The sequence below is a fragment of the Osmia lignaria genome, chromosome 7 (assembly GCF_051020975.1).
Source record: "Osmia lignaria lignaria isolate PbOS001 chromosome 7, iyOsmLign1, whole genome shotgun sequence".
Classification (NCBI taxonomy): Eukaryota; Metazoa; Arthropoda; class Insecta; order Hymenoptera; family Megachilidae; genus Osmia; species Osmia lignaria.
Genome location: NC_135038.1, coordinates 11,411,040 through 11,430,830, shown reverse-complemented (window position 1 = coordinate 11,430,830; position 19,791 = coordinate 11,411,040). Strand labels below are relative to the sequence as shown.

The 19,791-nt window shown below is 40.4% G+C and overlaps 2 protein-coding genes across 2 annotated transcripts in view; both read right to left on the bottom strand.

The window, feature by feature from the left end:
- pio (zona pellucida domain-containing protein piopio) overlaps nucleotides 1–14,561 on the bottom strand; it is a 30,292-nt gene extending 15,731 nt beyond the window's left edge. Inside the window, exons 1-3 of the mRNA XM_034336010.2 lie at nucleotides 13,968–14,561; nucleotides 11,825–11,862; nucleotides 8,559–8,619 (exon numbers count right to left, since the gene is read on the bottom strand). Of these exons, the coding sequence (XP_034191901.1) occupies nucleotides 8,559–8,619; nucleotides 11,825–11,862; nucleotides 13,968–14,055 (187 nt within the window). The 5' untranslated portion in view covers nucleotides 14,056–14,561. The remainder of the gene's footprint in view (nucleotides 1–8,558; nucleotides 8,620–11,824; nucleotides 11,863–13,967) is intronic.
- A 3,115-nt stretch (nucleotides 14,562–17,676) lies between these two features.
- sta (stubarista 40S ribosomal protein SA) lies at nucleotides 17,677–19,784 on the bottom strand. Its single transcript, XM_034335662.2, has 6 exons — nucleotides 19,654–19,784; nucleotides 19,107–19,268; nucleotides 18,824–19,029; nucleotides 18,349–18,636; nucleotides 17,919–18,149; nucleotides 17,677–17,831 (listed from the first exon to the last, which is right to left on the bottom strand). Exons 2-6 carry the CDS (start codon nucleotides 19,237–19,239, stop codon nucleotides 17,754–17,756), a joined length of 936 nt encoding a protein of 311 aa, XP_034191553.1. The 5' UTR covers nucleotides 19,240–19,268; nucleotides 19,654–19,784; the 3' UTR covers nucleotides 17,677–17,753.
- Nucleotides 19,785–19,791: the final 7 nt, after the last annotated feature.

Sequence of the window (19,791 nt, the reverse complement as noted above, 5' to 3'; positions counted from 1 at the left end):
TCGACCAATCATTCTTTTTTTTTTCACGCTTTTACGCGATTTATATCGGTTTTTTAGCGCTTCCCCGTAACGAATCCAAGATAAAGCAAAGAACACGGAGAGAAGCAAGGATTCACAAGCACGCTTGGAACTTGAACTTTTTCCAAGTATAAATGTTTCCGGTAAAAGGGAAGGAAAACGTTTCTGCTGAACTCTTGGATTGTAATTTGTTCGCGTTTCTGGAAAATAACTGTTCTATTTCTTTTGACCCTTTGTGTTATTAAAATTTTCAATTTTCAATTTTTAATAATGAAAATATTGCGACGAATGCAAATGCAAGTAAGAAAAGAAAGATACGTAGAAATTCTCTTCGTTGAGAGAGAAAGAAGCAGTGGTATGTTAAAGCGGAGACACGTGCGGCAGTGTGCAAGTCACGCCGGAAGTGGAAGGTACTTGACCTTTAAGGTCCGCTTTCCTGAGCGTGTTCTATCCATTCGAGGTGAATCTCTCAGGATGAGCGAACATAGAAACTACTCGTCCGTGTGTCGTGCGTTCAATTTCCCTTTCTTTCTCTTTCTCTTTCTCTTTCTCTTTCTCTTATCTCTCGTTTGGTTTCTCTGGAATCGTCGTTTCCTCTTTGCCTCCTGAGTCACCCAGAGGTCTCATGGGGTGAAACAAAGGCGTGTATCGAAGCGCAATTTGCAAACGACACGCGAGCCTCTCTTACTTTCCGGTTACCAGCATTCTTTTCTTCTTTTTTCTCATTGAAACCCATTGAAACCCGTTGAAAAGGAAAGGCTACGCTCGCTTTTGTTATTTCTTCGTAGAAAATTTTCATTTTAAGAAGGTTCGAAGAACTTTTGAATTGGAGTAAAGGGTAAAAAATCGAAAAGACAAGAGTGGCGAGAGATCACGGAGTTATGCAATAGCATTGCGGCTTTCGTGCGTAAGATTTTAATGCACGATGATGAACACGAGTGGCATAAAATATCGACAGCGTAACCGAACGTCGCCTCGCGTCGCGTCGCATCACTTCCTGTCACTTGGATCAATTCTTTTTGTCGATGAAAAGAAATTCCAAGACGATAGCGGTTGGTAATAATCGTAGATTATATCGAAATTTAGTCGATAAAAAGCCTAAAGACCGAAGCCTTTTCTCGCGTTGTGCAATCTCTAATTCAGCAACGCTGAACGATCAGCACAATTGCCGACTATCTTTCCAGAGGAAACGGGTTAACGAGCCGAAATTCAGTATGGCAGGAATCTGCATAATCGTCGAACCGTCTCGTTGCGGACTTGTACCATTACGAAAGTTCCGTAGTATTTCGAACATCTGCGAGGAATTAAGAAAGGAAGCGCCCAGTAGGCGAGCATTTACATATCGCACATCGTAGCTCGCACCTAGTTCTTCAGAGATGTTGAAAAATTAGGAAGCAAGGAATTCCGTTAGATCCGTGAAAAGCCTTTCCATTGACTTGCTCTATGCATTATGTATAACTGTCATACTGCACGCGACTAACATCCGGATGCATCAATAACGTTACATCAACTCGCATCGATTGACAGACCACTTGGACCATTCGTACCTTTTGTATTGCAAAGTATTTGTATTAGTAAACTCCTATTGTCCTGCGCAATGCTTTTGAAATGGTCTGTATTTTTTTAAACAAAGAAAACGAGTAACTTATGCGTGTCGTTCCAGCTGAAGACATCAGAACCATGGTTTTATAATTCACCTTCGTGGCAATGGATATTGCGCTAAAATCGCAAGGATAGATATACTGTTTGTTTATTATATGTATATTCTGTCAATTTAATTGCTTGTTACTTTCAGTATTATTTATTCCAGTTAGTCTATTTTTGTAGAGTAAAAACGAATGTGCATTCAATTATTTACACTCTGTTGCTTATGAACACGATAAAGAAGATCATTTCATCCTTATTAACTCTCTGCATTCTCCTATACGATCTATGATAAAGAATAATTGCATCTATCAACGATTCATGACTAAAGTAACTATAGTTCATTTCCTTACGATTTATTTCCAAGAATAACAGTTATGATAATATAGAAAATTGAACCGGTAATTGGTTCGAACTCCTTTAAACTAGATTTTACAGTTTTCCGTTAAATAACAGCTGCTCTTTTTTCTCTTCCCTCTTTTATTGTTAGATGCTGCTGGAAAGATAATCGTGGCAATTATTCGTAAGATCGTCGCGTAATATCCTTCGTAGGATGATCGTAACAGCTGGAAAGGCAAGTTGGTGGAATAATCAAGCTCGGTTAATAAATCTGCCGCGATCGTTTTCCGCGCAATTAACCTTGCGAATGCTGTCTCGACGACGTCGCGTCTATTTCTAGCGGCATCTCTTGCTTTTCACAGATTTTTCATTAAACGATCGATTCAGCTTCCAATTAAGCCGGTTGCATTCTTTTTATAGATGTACCGTTCGTGTAGCTTTTACCATTAGTATTCTAGATTATGTAGTATCCAAAAATAAGACAGAGCAAGAGAATGCGATCAAGGTGGGTGTGTAACGAGTGCAGTATAGGTGTCCAGATCAGGATTACGATTCTATAATACTTGCATAAGCTGGACATGTGCCGGCTTCGGAACAAGAAGAACCAGTCTCCCAGGACATTCAGCTGTTTCAACTGTTTCAACTGTCTAAAGACTCCTGTACTTATCTCATACCGCTAACGAGATTTGAAAAACCTGCCACAATCTGGATCATCCGGTGTCTAGATTATTCGTAGAGCTTGATTCTTCCGATAAGATTGTTGAACTTCCAAGAAGTACTGGCGGGAGAATGGCACAGGAAGCAATCACTGAAACGTCTACTAACCACCTGATATTTATCATATAAATTAATCGAATCAATTTACCGGTATTCTCGTGCAATTAACTCGCTACTGAATGAAAAGAAAACAATTTAACGATACGTAAATAAATGATTTCTTATAATTCGTTGAATTCCACAACACTATTTGAAAGTTGATAATATTATCGAGAAGCAACAGAAGACAGCCCTTCAGTCGTGCTGGTCATGAAACAAGAGTAGTTAACCAAAGGGCTCGTTGCACAAAAGAGGATAATAGCGGAAACGATTTCTGCAGAAATTCCAGAGAAATTGGATAACACGTAGACTGGTCGATCCAGGTTCGCTTGTTGCCGATCTTCTTCGTGGAATCACCTCCATGATTCCAACGATCAGCAACCGTCCCACCAACGGAAACACGATTTCCCAGAAACAATTCCGTGTTGGCTGGCATGCTTGAGTAATCGGAGAGCTGCTCTTAAGGGTAAATTGTTAAATCGCTGTGTTATCCTCTACCAATATCGTCGTCGTCGTCGTCACTGAATAATTGACTTTGGACTAGTTAACAGAAAAGTAACTCGTTGCTAATTCAATCTATGGGAAATTTATCGTAGTTATGAACTTGTACAAAATTTACTTCTCGATTATGTTACGAGACTTGGTTCGAAGCGTACACGGCTCTTTACGATCGCAGGAAGAAACGATTCGTTGCACCAAGGTGCGGAATAGTAACGAAGATTACCGTAACTCTACCGTAAGAGGCTTCACCATCATGGTCATCGTGCCTCGAGCAGAACCGAAGCGAACCGTTATGAACCGTCATTATTTTTGCAAGCAACACTTGCCTCGAAAACCTGACTCTTTTACTACTCGTCAAATTCATACGTAATTGATCGGACGACCGATCCACGGAAATAGCTGAATATTTATATAATCCTCGTTCCTGGTTGAACGGTGCCGATGTGCACACCTCAACAGGTATCTGCAAAAGGTGAACCGTTAACATTTGCGGTGATTTTAATCACGATACCAGGTATATCCTCACTGGACACCTGATTGTTTTTGTGGAAGAGCCGGTCAACAGGATCTGAATATTCACTTAGTTCAGAATTATTTGACAAGCGTTCAATGATAATTGGAAGAAAAAAAAAAGGAACAAGATAAGCATCCCTTAATTAAGGATATTGTTGCCACAAGTTGTACGCAACAACTCGTCCAACAACAATGGCCAGCATAGCCAACTATCTGGCAATTGAAGATGAAAAACGTTCGACCCACTTTCGAGTTTTAGCCAACTTGCTGATTATCTGTTCAGGATCCTTTTCTACGGACAAAGACTCCGATTGCTCGCGTGCTTCTTCGCGAAACTGATGCTTATCCTTTTGGAATATCGATGCATCCTACGCGCCTACGTATACGTCCATGGTCAGACCATCGTTATCTTTTCTCTATGAAATCAAAGATTTAAAAAGTGCCCGTTGTTCGCTGATTCTTGCAACCTTGCCTTTGCCGTGCTTCGTTGCGTTCGCGATCGAAACCGTTGCGTCAACTTGTAATACGTATAGAAAATACGTAAAGATGAAAATGTAAGTAGGAAAAGAGGTAACACAATTCGCACATTACTCTTTCATCACCTTTGATCCCTTGCGGGGTTCTTCGCGCGTCAATCCTACTCGATTTCTTGGAAGATGATTGATCTTTTGGTTTTATTAAGATATTAGGAGGAAGAAAAAACACTTGTTTCGAAAATTGGCAGACTCATCGTTAAAAATTCTTCTTCCATTTCAGGGTAATACCCTTTAAGTGTTGGCAGGGTCGAAGGTCAGAGTTAACAAGAAGTTAAATCTTGTCCGCTTTCCTTGAAACGAGATATTCTCGTTTCTTCGCAACAAGCATAGAAGGAAGGTCGCGAGGTGCATCATTCGTCATCCACCTCTTCTTTTCGCACGACCTTCTAATTTCCTCCGGGTAAAAGACACGAGATAGCTCAGCTGCAGTCTACCTTTAACACTTCCCTTCTCTAATTAATGACATCATTACTATTTTTAATCGTCTCGTTGATGCGATTCAGTCATCTTCCGAATGAATCTCAAGGACCTCTCCGCTTTTCGCTTCGATGCTTTTTCGCGCGATGATAAATTCTTTTGTTTTAAGCGAGACTTGCGCGATTATCGAACATGTTTCAAGCCTACTCTATTATATGTATTTAATAGTCACCATTTTTACTCGTTCTTAATCTGTTCGACATGCGTTTCTAAAATGATTTTGCCTTCAGAATACTTGGGTCTCGTGCAAAGAATGTCGAGACGAAGAATACCGTTATCGGGTATTCGAATACGCGACGCAGGATAAGGAACGGTAATACTCGGTCTCCCTGGCCCTGGCCACGGGATATCCCTCTGTTTGCGGTTTTTCTGCTCGCCGAGCTCCGTTGTCTTCTTTGTTCCTCATTGTCAAGGATCTTTCTGACTCGCGTGATGACTGAACCAAGTGTAACAGTGCTTTGACCACTGGACGCGCGATTTTAATAACTTCCGTTGCTCTTCGTGCAAGATTCGAATAACGAGTTTTGCTTGAGATACGTTATACGGTACCGATCATACTCTAGATGCAACAATTGGTTCTGTCAATTTCGAGTCTGAAGTCAAGAGTCACGAGTAATCCGATAGAAAACAATGAATCACTTGTAGGATCGATCGCGTGATCGATCGGCTCGCTCGAAAAGATTCACGCGATCGTTACGATTCACCTTCTACGGAAGCTTGCATCCTTTGCAAACTATGCTAGCCTTCGTGCATTAACGTGTTTTTTCCCGTCAAACTCGACATCACTTATTTGCATGCATCGATTAAACGTGCTGTTGAGATAACGGTAAAATAAAAGTTTATAATTTATGACTCGTCTAGACGAATTCTGTTTGCGAGAAAAGATAAATTATAACGATCAATTTAATTATAAACGAGTGCAATTCAGTGATGAAGATAAGAAGGGAGTAGGATTTGCAAGTTTCACGAATAAAGCAAGTATGGAATAAATTCACGTGTAACGGGAACTCGAAGGAAGGAAGCGTCGTTGACCGCTTAATAATCCTGCAATCGTCATTAGCCAGCATCATTTATAACCCCTTCTTTTTTCCTATTTATGGTCCACTTGACCGTGGCTTGAGCTGGATAATTATGGATTCGCGAAACGTACAGTTACGGGCAACTCTTATTACCCGTATTAAACTAGGAATATACGGATATTTCGTGAACCCAAGAGTAACCTATCGGTGATAAAGGTCATCTAAAAAATAACGGTTTTCTAGCTGTCTATTATCTCATCGAAGCAACAGTTCTAACAAATTCTTCTATTAAAATTCAAACGAACAGGCACAAGCACTGATTGTGAGACAAATTGTTGTAACAATCTTTCAAAATGATTGAGTTATCGGAAGACGAAGAAATAAATAGATAGCTCCTAAGAGATCCCCTATCGAGAAACTGATCCGCAATTTATTCCCTTTAAAGATCAAAACAACCTACCTAATTGAAGTGCTCTATAAAACTTGCTAACATTATCCTAATTGCTGACTTAAATGCGAAATTAACATGGTTCACGGAGTTGAGTGGATGTTCGTGATAAGGTAGAGCAATCGTTTAACTTAATGATGGGGATACTGTTGCTCCAGATGAAATGGTTGTCGAAGGAAAGATAGATGTTGGAAGAGAATATTTCGAAAAATATTCTCACTCTAAAACGACTAAAACGTTGAAGAAGTTTAATATCCCTTCAAGATAATCGATACAGATGCAGCGTTGACGTGAGTTATAAATTACACGTTAAATTAATCGTCATGGATAACTGTTGACTAGAAGAAATTAATTAACTTTTTTATCTTTTAATATCAATGTGTCGTTACAATCACTCGAGTTGGCAATCTCTTGGAGAATCGAAGCGAAACAACTTTCATCCAGGATCATTCAACGAGTCGGAAAAGTGAATCTTGCAATGATTTCATACGAAAGCAAGTGCCATCCGTGTCATTGTTCTGATCTGGTTGGTCGTGATCGTTTGTTTGGCTTCTCAAAGAGAAACCGCGCCTCGAAAGAAAGTTACTTTTTTTTCATTTCTTTGGCCTTTGCATGCGAACGAGTTTCATCTCATCTTGCAAACGACCATCGTTTTACCAACTACATATGTATTACTCTCAGCGTGAAATGTGCATCGTGTGATAAATCAACGTTACGTTTATAGTTATCTTCATCTTGGATATCCAATTTATAAAATTGTAAAGGGTTAAGTAAGAACTTTTTATATCCTTTGAAGGTAGAAATGATCTCACTTTTCAATGAGTTTCTCCATAAAAGTCAAGGTATTCGAGAAATTTTTCAACAAGTTGCTTCTCTCTATCCTCGATGTTCCTCCACGCGGAAACCGCACTCTCGTTTTAGCTATTTTACTCTACCGAAAGTGTTCCGAATGACAAACGAATATTCGTTCATTTTTCAGGTAGAAACACGCCATACCGTCGCGATATCTCGTTAGAGCGAACGTTAAAAAGTAAGAGTCGAGAAGCGGGGACATCGAGTATCAGGATAAAAAGTGGTCGGTCTCATTAAACGTCTGTTCAGAGCAACGTAATCGACGGAAACGTTATATAAATTCATTATTCTGTAACGTTGGATTTTCCCTCGGTTTTTCTCCTCTGTTATTACATTCAGTTTCTTGAATTACTTTTTTCCTAAGAAATTTATACAAACGGGGTAGTTTATATGGTTATAGGAAATTTCATTTTATCGAAAGATATATTTAAATGATGTATAAACCTTTCTTCGAATTCACGTAACATGGATCATGGTGAAATTCCATTCGACGCGACGCGACGGTAGGTAAAAGGTAAAAGATTGAAAGTGTTTGGCTGCCGCCGCCGCCGGTTGTAGGGGACTTTCGATTCGCATCGATGTCGAAGAGACAGAAGAGAAGGAGGATGAAATAGTGTGTTAGTCTCAAGTTTATAATCGTCATCTCGTTTCGTCCTGTTTGCAACTTGTCTTTTATCCTCTTTCTTCTCTTCTCTACGTGTCTTTCTCTGATCGCCATACGAGAATCTAGGTCGCACGGCTGCGTTCACCTTCCAGCAAAGCAATGTCTTTCCAACGAAGGTCGTCGTTCGTCTGCAAAGACTCTCATCTTGACCATTTTTTCCCTTTCTTTCGATTATTCTTTCAATCGCCCAATCAACCCTAACCAACTGTTTTTATTTAAAAATCATTTATGTAGCAAGTCCCATTGTTCTTAACGTCTTAAAGGAGCATTATACTGCAAGTATAATAGCATTAGAACCAATGTTTGTTTGATTTTCTTTAATTATGAATTGAGATGTCTTTCTAATTGATCACCAGTTAATAGTGTGACAATTAGTTCGTAGTGTAAAATTAATTGAACGCGTTTCGATCAATCAACGGACCACTCCCTGGCGGCAGGTTAATTAGTCGCGTTCATAAACCGGTTATTGTTCCTGGAATCATTGTCATCGTGGCGGAGTGTTCATTGTATGCTTTAGAAAGCGCATCCCATGGAAAGCGTCCACTTTTTTTTATCTGATCATCACCGTTTGAGATCTGACAGGAAGCGTTTTCCATGAAAGAGAAAATTCAGTGGGTAAAATCCCTAGTCCGAACTATACCGAGAGAGAGATGGATGTGTTCTCGGTTAATTGACCCCGGCTAATTAGTTATCGCAGGCGTTGACAATTAGAAAGCTATTGTTATACTCACACGTAGACGATTGCTGGGGTATTTGGGCTGCATGTGTGGTGCTATGCCTTGCTATTGTCACCTGCAACAGATAAAAACAGAATGCTACTCGTTAGATTGGCTAGAACGTTCGTCTGTGTGTTCCTAAAGCCATGCTATGTAAAAAAAGAAGAGGAGGAGATTCTTGAACGTCAATATAATTGCTACTATTATACGTTACTATTAGCCAACGATACTGTTCGTGGAAGACACGTCGATTAATTGTAATTTTAATGATAATTCAAGTGGCTGTGTCGTGAATCGTGAGCTACACAATGCCACCTTTTTCTCACCAATTAAATTTGATTAGCTGGATCGAAGGCCTCGTGTGAAAGGGCATAATGTCGATAAATTTCAAGCTCGAAAATAATGAAACGCTATGAAAACGAAAATTAAGGATGGTAATTGCTTCGAGACTTGTTCGAATTGCATAGAATATTTGAGTAGTAGCAGTAGAGAAGTTTGTAAACGTTTGAGAATGTTTAGCGATTGTGGTAAAGGAGGCAAGGGCACGTTCGAGACACCTTTTACTCCCTCGACACACTTTTATTTTCCAATCCATACCGATTTAGGTATCGAGAGAAACGCGTAGAACTCGCACAACGACCGTATTGCAACTTACGTGAACGTATAATTGTTCAAGTTGATTTGTTACACCTTATCTCTGTCATCGTTACGTCTTCTCTCTTTTTCTTACAGTCAGTGTCGTTGAACCGATTTAATTTGACATTATTTTATTTTCATATTTTGCAAAATAAAAGGAAGAATTCGTGTATAAAATGTAACGATCAAGTAGTTGGATGTCGATGAAAAGTGAGAGTCTGCGATACGTTTCTCGCCAAGTCGACGAGAGCCGTAGAGGCACGAAAACGTACGTATTAGAGAAATTGTCTAATAAACACGAACGTTAGCGTTGTTAATACATTCATATGATGGTGTGCGTCGATGAAAGTGGTTTAACGAGTCAGCAGCCATTTCGCATGAATCTATTCGAGTAATATACCTACACAGCACTATTCGCTGGAAGATATGGAAACGTTAACCGCGAAAGGTATAAACTTAGAAAAACGAAACAATACATTTGGTGTCGGTGCACTTCGATGCACTTTGAGTGAAGCGAATGCGAGATAAAATCTTTTATAATGTATTCGTTAGAAAAACATGTAAAAATTGAAGGGAAAAAAGAAGCGTGTCACGGTATAGCGTTTGATCGATTACGCGTAATAGTGGATCTCTATCGGAGCCATATACGGGTAGAATCGCATGCAGAAGCCTCGTTTCGCGACGTCCTCGACGATCATTTTCCATTCTCGTTTGCTGCATTCGATCCAATTACACATAATTGCAAGGATGCGGCGCAAGGTGCAAATCTAGTTTTGAAAAAATCTTAGCTGCAACGAGGATCAGACCGATCGATGAACGTAGAAAACATTATAGAAAATACAAACGATTTTCGTTAAACCGTTGTTTCCGTTTCATAATTTTATCCTCGGTAGTTTTTCTGTTGAACAGACGGAGCATTATGCGAGTTATCAAGTGGATCAATGGGTAATCGGATCGATGTAGTGGCGGATCTAGCGTAGGTTGAGATCTCCTTGAAAAACGCCTCCTAACGCTGGATGGTGTTGCCTGTTGCTATAATGTTGGTTGCATTAGTCACTCACCTCTAAACGATTATTAGATCGCATGTGAGAGTCTACATGACGTCATTCCGTAAACCTAGCGTTAGGTAAAGAAAAATCTTTTCATGTATTAACATAAGATTATAGATTATTATTTTTCTCTTGAAAATCTACTTTGTTTCGTTGGTTAATATAATTTAGGACCGCGTTGTCAGTAAAGTCATTAAGTAGAAAAGTGTATTTACAGTTTGTCAAGGTGGAAAGTAGGGAGTAAGTTAACGTTTAAAAAGGGAACGTTTAGCGAGTTACTTCCGGTATATCGGTTCTCTTACCGAGTTCACAGAGAAATGTCTGTGAAAACGGGCTGCAGAGATCCTGAGCCGATATTTAAAAGAACACCAGGTAAAAGTAGGCGTGGCTGTTCCGAATGGATTGTCTTTCCTTCTCGTCTGCACATACATACAGAATGTTCCTGCAATGTTTGCAGATACGTATGTACACTTGGAAATTTCTATTTACTTAAGGACAACGACTTTTCGATTCTTTTCTTTTTCTATCCTATCTGCTTGAAACTTTCAATATTTTTCGAATTTCTATTTTCTAAATATTTGCAGACTTATTATATTGTAGGTAATATTCTATAAGTCCAGCTGAAAATTTGTATTTTTTGAGTAACGATCTCAGCGAAAAAATCTGCTCGAAACGCTTTCTGCTTTCTGCTTTCTGCTCTTGAACCAGCCAGTCGCTATTAAAGTGGACATTTTTGCGTTCTTTCCTTTCGTATGTTCCTTGAATATTTATTACAGGCTTACAAGCGGTATTTTATTTCCATTATTTAATTCAAGTTCACCGAAAAAGTTTTACACTTAACGCGATCGTTTGAAGAAATTCCATGCCGTCTTCCTAATCAGCGCAAATACCAGGATTTAACGTAATTGATGATTATTAAGTGTTACACAAACTGAAGATTGCAGCCACTTGAATAGGTTAACGACGTCAAATCCAACAATCTTTGTCAAGAGGACACTGTTTAGTCCTGAAACGTGATGTTTACGCCGTGATTATCGTGAGAGAAGAAACCAGTGTCTTCAGAAATTATAATGTCGAGTAACCTTCACTTTAAACAAGCATATATTAAAGAAAAGGAGAGAAAGAGAGATCGTAATGCATCTCGTGCACACGAAAGAAAAACTATCGTTGAGATCAATATGAAATTTTCATAATTTACAGAAGGACGAAGCGATGCGACAACGATTAGACCATTGTAAACAGCTGTGGCAAACCAGTTAACGTTCAGTTAACCTCAAGTTGAAAAATTACACAGCATAGAAAATATTGCAGCTACTCGACACAGTTTTCCTGGCAGACGGTTTTACGGGACGTTGTGCCAACAAAGGATTACATAATTCCTTACATTCCTGTCCAACACACTACGCTCCCTAGTTATGCTTGTTTTTCCTGTGACACGATACAAGGGAAAGTATTTAGAATTTCGTTTTCGTGTATACGTATAAAGATGTCTCTAGGTACCTGTTGTCATTGATAGAAATTGACGCAATTGATATATTTTCTTGTTAGTAGAAAAAAAAAAAAAGAACAAACTATTGAGAGTAGATTTGAACTTACCAATAGAAACGCGAATGCGACCCCCCGCCAGTCCATGGCTAAAATAAAAGAGAAAGTCTTGATTAATAACTGGGTCGAACTCCCATGAGTACGATCGACCGTACAAAACGTGTGTTCGCGTGAAAACACTTGCAACATGGAACACGAAAAAAATCGTTCGATTATCTTGTAGATAATCTCTCCTATCTTTCTTACTTCGATACATCCACTCGATTATTGTTCCTCCAGTTAAACGTTTCTAATCAAATCCTGATCATCAGTCTGAACAACACCGTTCTTAACATTGTTAAATACATAGTTCTTCCATTGATCGATGAGATGAAAAAAGCTATACGAAACGACAGTTGAAGTAACACGACACGATTGAAAGTTTCCATGAGTAGTCACGATCACACAAAAGTAAAAGCTCGATGTTTCGGCATTGCGACGCGATTACGAAGGAAAAAGGAGGTAGAAAAGGTGTTTTCGAACTATTTAACAGAATGTTATCGGACAGCTTGAGAAAGCGACGCGGACGCGGCCGCGGCGCGAGCGAAGGCGATACAACGTTCACTTTTTCGAGCAACAAACAGGAGAAGCCGGGGTGCACGAAACAGAAACGACCTCGAACATTCTTGACCGTAGTCCTTCCACACGGACGCCATTTTCACTGCACCTCGACCTCTTTTCCTTTTTCGTATGTTCACGATGTCGCGAGGACACGAACCGCGGGATTTTACCAGCCGGCTGGTCGATCGACATCCCGCGAGGTTCTGCTTCTGCATTCTCTTCTGCCACCTTTTCTCCCCGTGAACAGGAGAGTCAGGATCGTGCCGTGAACCGATATACACCAGGGCCCTCCAGGGACGTACGATACTACACCTTTCACCTCTCTTTTATACGTATATGTAACTTTCCTGCAAACTAAACTGTTTATCTAAAACTATCTAAATGAGGTCTGATATAACAAAACGTACTATTTTAGAAAAAGGAAAAAGGTAAAAACATTGCGTTACGTTGGAAAGTGCGAGTATGGAGTGGCTAAAGTCTAAAGCGATACCCACGCACGCGTCATAGCATACCGGGCGTTGAAGTCACCGGTAACTTCTGTCGCACAAGACAGATATAGTCATCATACGCGTTCGCGCTCTTACGAAATACCGAGACAGACATAATATTATCCGCGGTAAACTTGGAATAATTGACACCGTCTTATATTGTATAAAAAAAAAAATATTTAATCGCGTGAGCGTGAACGATCCTTGGCGCCTGCATATTTGGTTACCAGTGCCACCTACGAGGATGAACAAGCATCGTGAGCCTTGTACCCGTTTTCGCGTACTTCCGTTGCATAACTCGTCGTTTCATTAAACCAACTAGAAGTCCACGTTATACCCATTCAGCCGCTGCTCGATAGCCCCTCTGTTTTCCGTGCGTGTCTCCGCATGCTCGAGAAAGGAAACGGTTTGTTCCACGCTGCTCGCACAGCTGTCTCAGCCTCTATCGTACAAGCTTTTTGAAACGGCACGGCAACCCGCGGCCACGAAAATTTTTCATAAAACCGCAAGGTGAAAAACTATTCGACGAAACACGCGTGTTCGCTTTCGACGACCTTGAGAATGGAGAAGCATTTAAAAAAGTCAACGAGTCGACGCGTTATCGTTCTGACGACGAGAAATTTTTCATTCCATTGTTATTTTCCGATCGTTTTAACGGTATGTTCGCCAAGAACTCGTTTCAGGCGCCTTCTAGCGCCCTTGAACGTCCGCCAACGTGATCTTCGCTGTCTTTCCTTGCAACTCTAGATATTGCGCCATCTTGCTTGTCAACGCGATTAAAAACTCTAATTCAAAGAGACGTATAATCGATATAACGTTTCTTTTTTTTCATTTTTTACAAATCGAGCAAATGTATCGTTGCTGTTACCCTACGATCATTTTAATAATCCAACAAAGTGTCTCACCTGTTAGGTCACCGATTTGTCACTGAAAGTTAATCCAAACGCCGAAATAATCTTCCTCTGTTTGCAAATGAACAATTTTCTCAACGATGTTCTTACGAAAGAAAACACAGTCAAGAAAATGACGCGATCACTATATTTTTTCTTTTCCTTTTTCTTTTTCTTTTTCTAGATTGGTAAAGTCGAATTAACAGTTCGATTTACCTCGTGGATCCGGCCCGTTCATCATCAACATTTCCGGTAGCACACTAGACTTGTCGAATAGAATCGGAAACGCGTTCTCGACAGCCATAAGGTCCACCTCGCGCACGTCGACATCCCCAAATCTCGGACGATTCTTTCCGAATAAATCTTAATCATTTATTTTTCGAATGAATTCGATCATCCTTGCAAATAATATCTTTGCTTTTTCGACATGAAAAGTATTCAGATAGAAAACTTGATACCAAGGTTGTTTTTCACGATACTTTGTAAGTTTCTTCTTCGAATATGACTTTTGTATTGTGACCAAATTTCTTTATAGCCTCATTGTTGTTTACCATTGATTTTCGGTCCAAGTGTTTGGTCTCTTTTTTTCTCTTTTTCAAAACTGAATTAATCTATACAGAGGACCTCCGATATATCTTTCTCATGGACATTTTTAACGCGTTTCGGTATCATCACTACACCACACATTTAAAAAAAGTAGCAGTCGAGCATGAAAACAGTCGTGAAATAAAGAAACGCGTTGCGATCGACGCGAGGCTCGAGACTGCACTGTTCCTCGTTCCTTTCTTCGCGGCAGCGATACCAGTACCGCGGGACGTTCGACGTGGGACGTGGGACGTGGGACAAATTTTTACCCTTTCCACGACGTCCCACCGGTTCCCCTACTTCACAGTTGGAATTTAACACAAACATGTTTGTCCCACGTGTCCATGTGCGCTTCCTGTTCGGCTCTTCTGTCAATCTGCGTTATCGACTGGACGCTCAAGCTACAGGAGTAGATGGCAGCAACATCGACGAGCCGTGGGGTTTTAGTCAATAAGAATCTGACACTCCCGCAAGTGTCAGTGTGGGGTCTTATGTAACATTTCCCCACGTTCAAATAAAAAATCCTTTACATCTCTGCTTTCCTTACATTCCTGCATCCCTTACATCTCTGCATTCCTTACATCGCTTCATCCCTCACAATCCTACATTATTTTCATGCCTACATTCCTTATATCGCTCCATCCCTTACATCCCAACATTCCTTACATTCCTACAGTCTTTTCATTCCTACATTCCTTACATCGCTCCATCCCTCACATTCCTACTTTATTTTCATCCCTACATTCCTTACATCGCATCATCCCTTACATCCCTACATTCTTTTCATTCCTACATTCCTTATATCGCTTCATCCCTTACATCGCTTCATCCCTTAAATTCTTTCCATTCCTACATTCCTTATATCGCTTCACCCCTCACATTCCTACATTATTTTCATCCCTACATTCCTTACATCGCTTCATCCCTTACATCCCTACATTCTTTTAATCTCTACATTCCTTACATCGCTTCATCCCTTACATCCCTACATTCTTTTCATTCCTACATTCCTTACATCGCTTCATCCCTTACATCCCTACATTCCTTTCATCCCTACACTCCATACATCTCTTCATCGCTTAAACCACTACATTCTTTTCATCCCTATATTCCTTACATCTCTGCATACCTTATAATAAATACATTACAAAAACTGCTTGGAGTAAAGGTAAGTAAAGGTAAGTAAAGGTAAGTTTACTTTTACGCGAAATTTTTGAAAAAATAGCGCCCCCTGGCGGCAAAAATGCGAACTAAAATTTCGATGTCGAATCAGCGCCCTCTGGATTCGGAAAAAGGAACTATATCATGCTCAATTTCTGGCCCTCTGGCGGCCAAAATGTGAACTAAAATTTCGATGTCGAATCAGCGCCCTCTGGTTTCGGAAAAAGGAACTAAATCATGCTACGATTTTGGCCCTCTGGCGGCAAAAATGTGAACTAAAATTTCGACGTCGAATCAGCGCCCTCTGGTGGCAGAAAAAGAAACTAAATTTTGCAAAAATTTAAATTAAAAATTATGTTTCACAAGACTTTACTTACGTGAGGGTGGTCCCATAGAACGTGCGGGGCCGCAGGTGGCCAGGGCTGGGGCCCCGGTCACCATTGCACGCGGTCCGAAGGGTGCTGGCACCGGGTGTGGCCCCCGGTGTCGGCGAGGAAGGGACATTCGGGGAGGGTCGAAGGTTCGACCCTCTCCCGAGAAGGGGCGCCATGGCGCCAGGGGCGGAGGGTCCCGGGGCCCTCCTCTAATGGAGGCCACCGTGGAGGTTTTAGTGGGTAAGAATCCCACACTACCTCCGTCCCCCCCCCAGGGGGGCTGGAGGTGTCTTGTTGAAGATTTCCTCCACGTAAAAAAAAAAAAAAAAAAAAAAACAAATGGTATAAAAGAAGAGAGAGTTGGGCACATACATAGCCCGGTACCATCACCGGTGCATTCTGAGGGGGTGTTTACGACCCCTCATAGCAGTGAAGACAGTGTTTAATTAGGTGTACACGGGGTCCTAGACACCCCAGTAGGCAGTAAAGGTAATTTTAAATTCGATGCACTCGGGGTTCTAGGCACCCCTGTCGAACGGACTTGGGGTTTCTAGAACCCCAATATGCAGTAAAGGTGATCTTTATTTCGGTGTACGTGGGGTCCTAGACACCCCAGTCGAACGCACTAGGGGTTTCTAGAACCCCAAGTGGCAGTAAATGTAATCTTTATTTCGGTGTACGCGGGGTCCTAGGCACCCCAGTCGGTCGCCTTTGGGGTTTCTAGAACCCCAAGTGGCAGTAAATGTAATCTTTATTTCGGTGTACGCGGGGTCCTAGGCACCCCGGTCGATCGCACTTGGGGTTTCTGGAACCCCAAGTGACAGTAAATGTAATCTCTACTTCGGTGTCCGCGGGGTCCTAGACACCCCAGTCGAACGCACTAGGGGTTTCTAGAACCCCAAGTGGCAGTGAATGTTATCTTTAATTCGGTGTACGCGGGGTCCTAGGCACCCCTGTCGAACGCACTTGGGGTTTCTAGAACCCCAATATGCAGTAAAGGTAATCTTTATTTCGGTGTACGCGGGGTCCTAGGCACCCCAGTCGAACGCACTTGTGGTTTCTAGAACCCCAAGTGGCAGTAGATGTGATCTCCAATTCGGTGTACGCGGGGTCCTAGATACCCCGGTCGAACCTGCTTGGGGTTTCTAGAACCCCAAGTGGCAGTAAATATAATCTTTAATTCGGTATACGCGGGGTCCTAGACGCCCCGGTCGATCGCACTTGGGGTTTCTGGAACCCCAAGTGACAGTAAATGTAATCTCTACTTCGGTGTCCGCGGGGTCCTAGACACCCCGGTCGATCGCACTCGGGGTTTCTAAAACCCCAGTAGGCAAGAAATGTAATCTCTAATTCGGTGTACGCGGGGTCCTAGACACCCCGGTCGATCGCAGTTGGGGTTTTTAAAACCCCAGTAGGCAAGAAATGTAATCTCCAATTCGGTGTACGCGGGGTCCTAGACACCCCGGTCGATCGCGGTTGGGGTTTCTAAAACCCCAGTAGGCAAGAATGTAATCTCTAATACGGTGTACGCGGGGTCCTAGACACCCCGGTCGATTGCACTTGGGGTGCCTAGGACCCCTCGTGGGAGTAATATAATCTCGAATTCGGTCACTGTTGCAGCTATTTGAAATGCGCGAAAACTGATAGGCAATTTATCGACCGATGTTCTTAAATTAATGAATTACCTACTTTTCACTGGGTTGATCCCATATTTCAGTAAGGTAAATTATCGGCTAATATTAGGACCTTTTTTATAGATGCCGCTAAGGTCGAAGTTGGGACTACTTTTAGGAAAATAATTGAAATTTAATTGTTTTTAATCATTTTATTATATTCACTGTATAAAGTAGGTCAGTGTATGAAAGATTCAAAGAGGATAAAATTACCACTTTTCTGTTGTAGCACCTCCCCAACTTTGACCAGTTGTAGGCTGTGTGGTTGTGGACCATTCTTCTGAAGTCTGCATTATAAAAATAGAAAAATAAGTTTAAAGTACATTAGAATTTGCATATTAAAAGTCTTATTTTTTAAAACATTATCTTCATACCTGAGCAGCCCAGTCTCCACCAGTTTGGAATGCTGGTGCAGCAGCTGGAGGTGGTATAGCAGTAGCTGCCGCAGTTGGTGTTGCAACATCATCCGCCCAGTTTTCAGTAGTAACAGCACCTGCATCAACTTCATTGACCCAACCAGGTTCTGCTGCAGCTGGAACTTCAACTGGTCCTGTGAATTCTTTAGCTGGTGCTATCTCTTTAGCAGCCTGTTCTTCTTTCTCAGCCTGTAAAATAATTAATGCATCATGTTAGTATTTGAATAATTTACATGGAAATAAAATATACTGTGTAAGCAGATTCAGAAAAGATTAAGCCATATTTAAATTAATTCAACAAGTATTTTTCTGGTTACTAATTTCTCATCATCTATGAAAGACGAACATATATAAATGCGAATTCTAATACATTACAATCAGTACTGACCTCTTCTGGATCTCTGTAGAAGAACAAATCAACTACAACATCCCATTTACTTTCACGGGCGATGGAACCTCTTAGTCTGAGTACTTCTCTTGCCAATAACCACCACATAAGACCCACGCAATGAAGACTTTTCGTATTACAAGGAATAGCGATATCGACGAAACGAAGAGGCGAATCGGTATTGCAGAAGGCAATCACTGGAATGTTCACGTAACTTGCCTCAGTGATTGGTTGATGATCGGTAGATGGATCAGTTACAATCAGCAAACGAGGTTCACGGAAAGCAGACTGTAAATAATCATCGCAATTAGTATAAAGTAACCAAATAATTCATAAATGATTATTTAAGTTTCGAATAAAATCAGAAAAGATTAAGCCAAATAAACCAACATGTGTAAGTTATGGTAAAAAAAGATTCTCATCACGTGTACAAATAATAGTATATAACTGATATTTCTATAGTAACAAAATCAACCTGAATCTGATTGGTGAAAGCACCAGGAGTAAAACGACCAGCGATAGGTGTAGCTCCAGTGTGCTGGGCAAATTTTAAGACAGCCCTCTGACCAGTTTGGCGACAACTGATGACAAAAACTTCGCTCGGATGTTCAATAGCAACAATAGCACGTGCTGCTAATAGCAACTTTTCCCAAGTGTGACGTAAATTGATGATACTGACACCTATAATTAAGTATTATTTGAATTTTCACCTTCAACTTTTCATAAAAGTTATAAGATTTACTGCAGATAAAACTTACCATCATTTTTCTTTTTATAAACATACTGTTCCATTTGAAAGTTCACATTCTCTGCACCCAGGTGGGTAAATGCAGCTAACATCTTAGTAACATCATCCTCTTTGAGGGCTAACACATCTAAACCTCCTGACATCTTAACGTTATGGTTGAATTACGATTAACCTAAACAAAAAGGTTAATATATAATAGCAGATTTTAAATTTAAAAGAAAATCACATAACCTTAATTTATAACCTAAAAGAATTACTCAATTTCTTGATATATTTAACAGATTAAAAGATTATAATAATATATGAAACACAGGCAAGTTTTTATAAACTAACAATTTAAAACATTAGGATAATATTAATACAATTAAATACTTATTAAAACAGTACCACGTGTACTGGCTGCTCTGAAAATCATACTTCTTGCATTTACATATTATTTGGGTTAAATTTTTATATACAATTTCATCCTTAAGTACATTGTATTCTTTAAATAGGAATATTGTTATTATATACAACAATAAACGATATAAATAATGAAAAATATTATACGAACTTACGTTATCAACGCCACTAGGAGATTTCCAATCGGAAAGGAAGTTGTCGGTTCACATCTGTGCCGGCGTAAAGAAAAAGGGGGGAAAGGAATAATATTCATTTTATGGTACAGAGTTTCAATATTCTGTGAAATCTGTAAA